At 41.7% G+C, this 10,715-nt stretch overlaps 1 protein-coding gene across 1 annotated transcript; it reads left to right on the top strand.

The window, feature by feature from the left end:
* Positions 1-1,999: 1,999 nt before the first annotated feature.
* LOC307083711 (uncharacterized protein) lies at positions 2,000-7,780 on the top strand (the record flags this gene model as incomplete). Its single annotated transcript, XM_079747663.1, has 10 exons — positions 2,000-2,372; positions 2,679-2,847; positions 2,952-3,117; positions 3,403-3,642; positions 3,969-4,055; positions 6,119-6,485; positions 6,677-6,845; positions 7,011-7,176; positions 7,313-7,552; positions 7,673-7,780. 10 exons carry the CDS (start codon positions 2,000-2,002, stop codon positions 7,778-7,780), a joined length of 2,085 nt encoding a protein of 694 aa, XP_079603789.1.
* Between the last annotated feature and the right edge of the window lie 2,935 nt (positions 7,781-10,715).

Below are 10,715 nucleotides of genomic sequence, written 5' to 3'. Positions count from 1 at the left end.
TAGGTACGACCCTCTATGTGTGACGTCATTACGTACCCATATTCTACCCATGCCCATAGACCTCTGAAGAATAAGTCCCGCCTCCGAGGCTCCGGTTTCATCGGTCAAATGTCTATGGGAAATAACATGGGGTTTTTGAATGATCGTACATAACAAACTCTCTAGGTGGCGAAGAAGTAAAAGCTGCTCACGTTTTGAACTACACACTTTTTCCATTAAGATTCCACTTGGGTTTTCGATTGTCGGTGCCGTAAGTAGTAAACGTTTATAAATGCTACTTTAACGGCACGGACAATCCAGAACCCAAGTGGAATCTAGATGGAAAGAGTGTTTAGTTCAAAACGTGAGCAACTTTTACTTCTTTGCCACCTACAGAGTTTGTTATGCACGATCATTCAAAAAACCCATGTTGTTTCCCATAGACATTTAACCGATGGAACCAGGAGCCTCGGATGCAGGACTTATTCTTCAGAGGTCTATAAAGAGTGAGGATTTACCTATCAGAACCTGTGGGCGTGGTTTATTTACCGTTCCGCCCATACCAATATAGACTGAACTCTACCTAGCTTTCGGGAGACGCTTCATGAACCACCTCTAGAGTGCAGACCTGTTTACTTTGTATCTCTGAATTTGAATAAAACACGTGTTGAACATTTACATTCTACCTTTTTTGATATTAGGAATATTGAGTTTTTAGTAGCCTAATTGCAACCTACCACAAGGGCAAAGGGAGAATTTTGATGGTATAATAATGTATTTTAATGAATTGTACTACATTTTTTTGAACAAACAATTTATTAGTATTTGAATACTTGAATACAATATCTGCTGATACTTCAATTATAATTATTTTTAACCATCATTGAAACATCATGCCAACCTCTCTCTCTCTCTCTCTCTCTCTCTCTCTCTCTCTCTCTCTCTCTCGCTCTCGCTCTCTCATTGACGTCAATGGGAGGCTAATTCTATCCCCTAACTACAAGCACGTGAAACCAGGCAGAATCTCGTTGTACGTTCACACCGCTAAGTCGCCCCGGTGGTGTCGCAATATGACCTTTTGCCTCCCGACGCCATCTGGACGTATAGCTTAAACGTTCCTGTTTCTTCTTGATTGGATTCACCTTAATTACCGAAGTTTAACCTGTGATGTCGGAGGTGGAATAAAGCTCGCCTATTCGCGGGCACTGCACACAGTGCACTCGCTAAAGACTCCTCTCTTGATCTCCCTTAACCTTCGTAGAATGTTGGCTTTGGTCAACGTTATCTATTTCTGATGTAAATATTTACAGTTTATCCCAATTAATAAGATTGCAACCATGCAATGTTAAATTATGTTGCTTATTTTGTTTTGACAATGAAATCAATAAGTTAATTTAAAGATAGCAATCTGACCAATCCAGATTGTGATATACTGCCCCCTAGTGGCGATGCAGAAAAACAAATGTCTTTCTACATGGGTTAGCCCTGTATAAAACTGAATAATTTATTGAAACCATAGTTTTTTCATAGAAGCTTACTTAATCTGATAAATTAACGTATTCATATATAATATATAAACGAATATATATATTCACATATCTTAGCCTCACATTATTATACACTAATGTTTATGTATGTCTAAAGTTAATTGTCATTAAGTAAAACTTGCAGTTGACGATACAAATGTAAACTAATATTTAACCAGTCTTTAGTCTGGTTATTTTACTTTAGCATGAAAGTCTACGTTACAAACCTTGCTCTGTGCACCCCAAAGCAACACCTTAACTTGCAGCTTAGTCGATTGACATTGAGCCAAACGATTACACGTTCCAATCCCTTTATCTCGTGTTAAGATATTTTATACCATCAGCAATTACTACCAACTTCCTCCCTAACCTAATTTGAAGCTGGGATCAGTTGGATATATAAATGAAATGCTTCGATACAGCCAGCATTCTCCGAGGTGGACCTACTCTCGTAGCGCCCACAGACACTGCACAACAGGGACTCCATCAAGAGAATGAGGATGGAGGCCAACGGAACAGAAGGGAAGAATTTCTACATCCCCATGTCCAACAGGACTGGGCTTGTGCGAAGCCCCTTCGAATACCCGCAGTACTATCTTGCCGATCCCATCATGTTCAAGATGTTGGCTGTCTACATGTTCTTCCTGATCTGCACCGGAACCCCCATCAACGCTCTCACGTTGGTGGTCACCTTCCAGAACAAGAAGCTCCAACAACCCCTGAACTTCATCCTGGTTAACCTGGCTGTGGCTGGTCTCATCATGTGCTGCTTTGGCTTCACCATCACCATCACATCTGCCGTCAACGGCTACTTCATCCTGGGAGCGACCGCGTGCGCCGTGGAGGGATTCATGGCTACGCTTGGAGGTAAAGACCAGAACCTCTTCCTGCCTTATTTTGGCATTAGTTGTCCCTCTCTCATTGTCTTGGAGCTAGAACTTGTAATGGCTATCTCCACAGGGACGATAAAGTATGAAATGGTCTAGACACCTGAATCTATCTCAGCGTCACAAGGTGCAGTTAATGAATCAAAGCTATGTTTATAGTTTAGACACTAGCAAAGCAAGAGCACTAGGTATGTGGGCCTGCAAGCGTCATGCATGGCTACTGGTTTATGAACCAGTCAATTGCATCCGTTTTTTCCTTATATTCAACTCTCAACTCGCATACCAGGTGAAGTAGCTCTGTGGTCCCTGGTGGTGCTGGCTGTGGAGAGATACATTGTGGTCTGCAAACCCATGGGAAGCTTCAAGTTCACCAACACCCACGCCGGTGCCGGAGTTGCTTTCACCTGGATCATGGCCTTTGCTTGCGCCGGCCCACCGCTGTTCGGATGGTCCAGGTATTTATGAAACAATGGCCCCTTGTTCTAATCATAGTGATATGACCAGAGAGACTGTGTGTAAATATATTTTATTCTGATGAATCTTCCCTGCTGTTCTACAGGTACCTTCCAGAGGGCATGCAGTGCTCCTGTGGACCAGACTACTACACCCTGGCTGAAGGCTACAACAATGAGTCATACGTCATCTACATGTTTGTTGTCCACTTCATCGTTCCAGTCTTCCTCATCTGCTTCACCTACGGAAGCCTCGTGCTGACCGTCAAAGCTGTAAGTGAATTTATTTAACAAGTTAAGCCTCTTCTATATCCTAAGGGATTTTCTCTATGCTAGCTACAATGGCAGTGCTAGTCTGATCCCTTATGTGTAGCTAATATATATTGTTTCATTTATAGGGAACATCATTGCGAAAACAAAAAAAAACATATTAAAAACATATTAAATAACCTTTATACCTTCAACCTAACAATCAATTGAGCAAACCGAAACATTGTGAAACTGGAAACTTATTTATCTCAACGTGATCCTTCTTCCTTTCACCACAAATCGATATAGGCGGCAGCCCAGCAGCAGGACTCAGCCTCCACCCAGAAGGCTGAGAAGGAAGTGACCCGCATGTGCATCCTGATGGTCCTAGGCTTCCTGGTGGCATGGACCCCATATGCCTCCCTGACCGCCTGGATCTTCTTCAACAGGGGAGCCCAATTCACTGCCATCAGCATGGCCATCCCTGCCTTCTTTGCAAAGAGCTCAGCGCTGTACAACGCCGTCATCTATGTGCTGTTCAACAAGCAGGTGGGTTGTTTCACACTTGAGGATGCTCCATGGTATTCTTATGGGCCTATTGCACAGACCTGTGACCAGTAGTCTATCTCAATTACATAAGTCCATATCCTTATATGTGCTGAGTATTTCTCATACACACAAAGTTTTTAAACATATCTGTCTCTCTAGATCTCTTCTAGTCGGTTGCAGTCACACTAGATGAACCTTTACCATTTATCATTTATGTACTCAAAACTCAAATTACCTCGAGAACCGCTTTGGGTGTTTGTTTGCACAGTCTTGAATCTCAGCTGCCTACAACTTTAATATGAACCATTTTCTCCTCTCCATTCCAGTTCCGTAACTGCATGCTCAGCACTATTGGAATGGGCGGTGCTGTGGATGATGAGTCCTCAGTCTCAAGCAAGACAGAAGTCTCCTCTGTGGCTGCATAGAGATCTGCTGTCTCCCACGTATAAAGACACTTATGAATCTCTGGACCCTCTCCTTCTTCATCCCTTCCTATTTCTACACCACTCTCTACCTGGACTCAATCAAGTTCTTCTATGGACATTGCCAGTTTTTTGTTTTTTTCCATCGATTGACTTTCGCAATGGTTAAAAATTCTCTGATGCGCCATGGTCACATGGTCGCAGTGTATGCCCTGTGTTTTGTTCTGTGAGACAACTTGCAAAGGTTTCTTTCCTCTTTGGAGTTCAGATGAAGTGTTTGAGTTTGTGTGATGCAACTTGTTACTTTTAAAATCCCAAGGTTACTCTATATTCTGTCAAACTAACCCTCATCACTGGCAACACATTTTTGTCTGAACGGATATGTGGTCTGATCTACCGGAAGACTTTTTTTTTTTCTATCTGTGAGTCTTTATGGATGTGGATCCATTGCTGTACATTTTATAAATATTGAAAGCTAGACATAGCTAAATAAATGCAAGCATGAAAATGATATGGTGTGTTTACTGATTGATTTCATAATGGCATTATCACTGCCAAAGAGCCAGCTAACACTATCACATGATAGCAATATATGTACGATAATCAATGTAACTACATGTGCTACTTTGGGACATGGTTAACATTACAGTTTTTCTCCTTCGTATACACACAAAAAATGGAACTATGCACAAAATTCGGGAAACACAAAGCTCATGTATCAACAACAAGACTCCAGACTGCAAAGCACAATTCCATTGTTTTCGCTAATATAGAAATTCTAAATCACATTTTTGCAAAAGCCTAAGCACAAAACGAATCATTTAGCACACTTGGTTCACCTGGAAATCACTGGCCTTCAAAATGTCACACCTAATTACCAATTAGTTTCACTTCTCACTTGTTCAAACTCAACTGGCAAAAAACACTTCAATCATGTGTCAGAGCATGAAAAAGGCCTCAGGCCTTGTACTATTCTGTCAAACTTTTGACTGCTAAGAAAGACTGAGCCAGAGAACACTAGAGGGAAAGAGAGCGGGAGCAACAGAACAGGCCAGAGCAAACAAGAGAGAAAGATAGAAAAAATAGACAAAGCGGTATGGAGGGAGAGAGAAAGGAAGAGAGATTGAGGGAGAGAGAGATAGAGGGAGAAGGGAAGAGAAAGAGAGAGAAAGGGAGAGAGTGGGAGGGGAGATAGAGAAAGAAAATGGGCGAGAGAGAAAAGTAGAGACAGAGAGAGTGAGAGAAAGAGAGCGATAGTATCCACAGTAGGTTAACCCATAGGTAAGCCTGTGTAAAGTCACTCATTTATTAAGCACATTAAGGGCTCCACACATCGCCGGGGACACCTAAAGGCTTAGAGAAAGGCTTCTTAGAGAGCACAGTTAACCTACCCACCACCCAACCTCCTACAGTAAGGTGCTAATAAAGAACTGATAGATGTGGTATTAAAAGAACACTGGATGACGCAGGACAAAGAAGGGGCTCTCCTCCACATCACCGCCCCGCCTTACCTTACAATAACAGGACAAGCCGTTGTGGTGTATCCCTTACACAATGCACACCCTTCACCACTGGAATTTTCACTGGCCATTGTATATAACTCCTAAATAAATGGTCAACCTCTGTTTTGCCTTCTCATTCTGGGGATTGAAGGTAGTGGGTAACGTACTAGTGATGAATTAGGTGATTAGAATGTAGAGTTAGACTTAGAGGATGGATAGAGGGATAAACTGATTTTCCGTGATTTTATGGTCAATGTAGTTGGATATGAATCTAGGAAGGTAAATATTGATGAGTTATAAATTGTAAGGTCTGAAAGTAACTGGCAGACTGAGACTCCAGTTGCTGCAAAGGGATTATGGAGGTTTGACTTTGGAAACTAGACTAATTATGTTTAAGTCAACAGCGCACTACCTGTCGTTAAGACCAATTAAACTGGCAATCCTCCGATAATCTAATTTGGTCAGTTTGAGTGTGGGGCTGAGGTATATAAAGGGTCTGGACTCGGGACGACCCTTGTGTTTCTACCAGTCAGGTACAGAAACCCTCTAAAGATGGAGGCCAACGGAACAGAGGGAAAGAACTTCTACATCCCCATGTCCAACAGGACTGGGATTGTACGAAACCCCTTCGAATACGAGCAGTACTATCTTGCCGATCCCATCATGTTCAAGATGTTGGCTGTCTACATGTTCTTCCTGATCTGCACCGGAACCCCCATCAACGCTCTCACGTTGCTGGTCACCTTCCAGAACAAGAAGCTCCAACAACCCCTGAACTTCATCCTGGTCAACCTGGCTGTGGCTGGTCTCATCATGTGCTGCTTTGGCTTCACCATCACCATCACATCTGCCGTCAACGGCTACTTCATCCTGGGAGCAACCGCGTGCGCCGTGGAGGGATTCATGGCTACGCTAGGAGGTAAAGACCAGAACCTCTTCCTGCCTTGCTTTGGCATTCGTCGTCATTGCTTTCTAACCCTGTTTTTTCGATCGCTGATTATTAGCTTTACTGTAAAGCTTTAACATGCATATCACAATTGATGCAACAACAGTACAACAAATAAGGAGTCAAGTGAATCCTGATCAATTCCCCACACTTTTGTTCTCCAGGTGAAGTAGCTCTGTGGTCCCTGGTGGTCCTGGCTGTGGAGAGATACATTGTGGTCTGCAAACCCATGGGAAGCTTCAAGTTCACCAACACCCACGCCGGTGCCGGAGTTGCTTTCACCTGGATCATGGCTTTCGCTTGCGCCGGCCCACCGCTGTTCGGATGGTCCAGGTATGTGACATCACGTGTTTAAAAATGGAAGAACGTGCCGATTATATTGAAGAATTGTTCCCATCAAATTTTGATGTCCCAGTTTTCTTTCTATTAAATATCAACATAATGGTTGCTGATATCCTGATCAATGATTAACCTCACGAAATAATAAATCTCCCCCAGGTACCTTCCAGAGGGCATGCAGTGCTCCTGTGGACCAGACTACTACACCCTGGCTGAAGGCTACAACAACGAGTCATATGTCATCTACATGTTTGTTGTCCACTTCATCGTTCCAGTCTTCCTCATCTGCTTCACCTACGGAAGCCTTGTGCTGACCGTCAAAGCTGTAAGTGACCTGTATCCAAAACGTGTGTTGGAATTGTACTTAATACGTGACAACCATTTCTTAGTGGAAAACCAGGTAACTTTAAAGCACCTTATTTCAACGTTTATTCTCATCTGTTCTCTTCCACCATATATAGGCTGCAGCCCAACAGCAGGAGTCTGCCTCCACCCAGAAGGCTGAGAAGGAAGTGACCCGCATGTGCATCCTGATGGTCCTAGGCTTCCTGGTGGCATGGACCCCATATGCCTCCCTGACCGCCTGGATCTTCTTCAACAGGGGAGCCCAATTCACTGCCATCAGCATGGCCATCCCTGCCTTCTTTGCAAAGAGCTCAGCGCTGTACAACCCCGTCATCTATGTGCTGTTCAACAAGCAGGTGGGTTTATCGCTCACATCATCCAGTCCACCTTTCCCTTTTCGGTTCCAGTTTCTACAACCCTGTAACCTGACGTATGTTGTACGGTAAACAAATATATGCTTTCTTGTCTCATTCCAGTTCCGTAACTGCATGCTCAGCACCATTGGAATGGGAAGCGCAGTGGATGATGAGTCCTCAGTGTCTGGCAGCAAGACAGAAGTCTCCAGTGTGTCCACAGCCTCGTAAAGATAACCCGAAAACTGTGTGTTTTTCTGGTTTTGTTATGACTTTAAATTGTTTCATCTGTCTTAACTATTGCCAAATGAACACATTGAGAAGATTTCTTGTGAGTAATGAATGGACTTTCACTTCAATTCAAAAACATTTGCAAGCTGAATGAGAACCACACCAAGTGAGTAAGTGAATGTGTGAGTTAATGAGCATTACATCATTGGAAATGGTTACTATAGTGTGGTCTTTCCACGTTTCACTCATCCATTCATTAAGCATCAGGCATTTGAATATGTTCATGTAATTATATCGTTGACAATAACTTCACGGTTTGAACAAAATGTCACTTGTATATATTTTATAAATAAGAAAAAATAGTAGCTAATAAATTATTGCATGCAAAACTTGTTTATTATGCGTTGATTTTTGTACCTACAAAGGTAGGCCTACTTTGATGCAACAAAACATGCACCCATAACCATTATTTTTTACAATATCAGCAACTGAAAGGCCAGCTCGTCCAGTCATGATCTGTTACGAGCAGATTCTGATGAAACAAGTTAGGCCAAAGTGCAAACCCTGAGGCAGCTTTTATTTATTTATATATATATAAATGTGTCACCATCCTTTTGCGTCGCAGCACCGCGCATAATTAATTTAGGCACGAGGGTCAACTGCTGACAGGTGATACGTTAGCTTGTTCTCCCCAGACGCTACAGGTAGTCTTTTCCTACGAAAGAATGGGACATATAGCGCCCCCCTTTGGAAATAAGTAATAATTGCAAGAAAAAACTCTCGACCGTATATCGACGTTTTAGGGAAGCGTTTCGTGTTGCCTTCTTCTCTGGATACTGTTGATGTGGATGGTGAGAGCGCAAGCCTTCTAAATGTAGCCTGCTGGGATGAAATGCAAATGCGTGCCCACCTCATTATCTTTCCGAACGCGGCTCTGGCACGTAACCCCCCATTTCCCTTGATAGGATGACTGTAATTGCTATATTCGGGATATGCCCACACACTATAATTTCCTATAGAACGGGGCACCTGCACGCGTTCAGCTGGGTGCAGGGTATGGTGACCACCGAATACAAACATATTGCCTCTGTTTGAAAGGATAATGTCGTGACCATGAGGTTAACCAAGGTGAGAGAAGTCACATCGTCTTCATAACTAATAATATATTAGCATATTTCTTTACCAAGCGTTTATTTTCATATTTTAGCATTTACTCTCTAAATGAGTCCCAACGGATGTGTAGTTTGGAATACGGCCTCTTCATTATAGTCCTCGTGATCGCTCGCATGCCCGTAGCCAGCTATGAGGTCACCGAGGTTGGGCAAATATGTCCAGTGGTGATTGCCATTCAGACAAAGTGTGATGTTTATGCAAAGCTGTCGTCTTGTCAGTAGTATAATTGTTATCTTCATGCATTCCACGGGCACACAAAGTTATTCGTGGTCATTTACCTCCCGGAAATGGACGCTTTTGTTATTATTATGAAACTGCTGTGGTTGGATATCTTTCTCCCATGATGATGGTGGTGGTGAGGTTTTGGTCGATTGGTATTTGTAATGGAGGAGGGAAGTATTCACAATTGATGTTACAATGAAGCAAGGTAGGCTAAACATTGTCAACAAACATTAATGTATTTTTTGAACAGGTCTTCAAATACACATCTTAAACAGTGGGTAGCAGACAGGTCAGCAATGTTAATGATCTTAAATAAACATTACAATTTGGATATTGGAAGTAACTGCAATGGCCCAAATAAACAACATAATATGTATACTATATACTGTATGCTAAAACTAAGAAAAAATTACACTACATTGAAATCCATATTTTCTTCGCTTATTGAGCACCCGTATCATTACACATTAGAAGATCATTGTTTTTTTTTTCCTTGACATGATAATGTAGGTATAGTAGGCTATCAATATATGTACACTGATTCTTATTACAGATGTAGCCTATTGGCTACATCTAAATTGTGGCCTACAGAGACTCAAATTAGCTCTTAAATATTAGCTACGCCGTTTAGCACCTTTACTTTGTTTTAAAATAAACATATTTTAGAATTGGCAAGTAGAAGATACATGAATGTTTCTTGCATTTAACACTGATGGGGTCAATAAAAACCTTTCCCGTCTACATCATGTTTGTTATCAGAATAAAAGAGTCCCCAGAACAATAATAATTTCTACAAAATTGGCCACATGCAAAACAACAACATTAATAATCACTTTTATTATTCAAATAAATATAGCTGTGTGTAGCGGTTGACTCACCTACCTACCAATTTATCCCTTTTCAATGCAGTTCTATGGGCTTATTCGCTGTTCAAAACACAATCACCCTAACAATAGTGTGTTATCTTGCAAGTATTAAACCAACTATTTTGTTTACCATTTCAGGCATCATATGCCAATTATGGCAGAAATTAATAAATATCTAACATGGAATCCCTAATCTAATCAAAGATAATGTGTCAGATTAGGCTGAAAGCGAATCCTTACATGATTTATTCATCGCTTCCCGTTTGGATATAGTTGAGGCTATATCTGCTTGCAAGTGTTAGATATATCAGATGAATGAGAATGGTCATGGTTAATTTATGGTGAAAAGAAAGCAACAGCTTTTAATAAACAATTGTTCAGGTATTAAATATGTGGAGATCTAACCTTTCACCAATCTCAACCATTCACTCATTTGTTTGTTGTGTATTATTTACTTAAGGACCTTTAAATGTGAAGCTGTAAATCCTGGATAATGTTGGATGTCAACAGAGAAATGAATCTGTTAACACGACCAACATCCCAAGAGTACATGAGTACTAAGACTAGTATAGGCTACCTAGTTGGGTGTCAATATGCCACCATAATGCCCAGGAAATGGCCTCTCTTTTTGGCACCGTTCTGTTTGGCACCTCCACCATCACCCAATCTAACAC

Source organism: Pollachius pollachius (genome assembly GCF_949987615.1).
Source record: "Pollachius pollachius genome assembly, chromosome: 12".
NCBI lineage: Eukaryota > Metazoa > Chordata > Actinopteri > Gadiformes > Gadidae > Pollachius > Pollachius pollachius.
The sequence above is the reverse complement of the archived record's forward strand: the minus strand, read 5'-3'. Positions and strand labels throughout refer to the sequence as shown.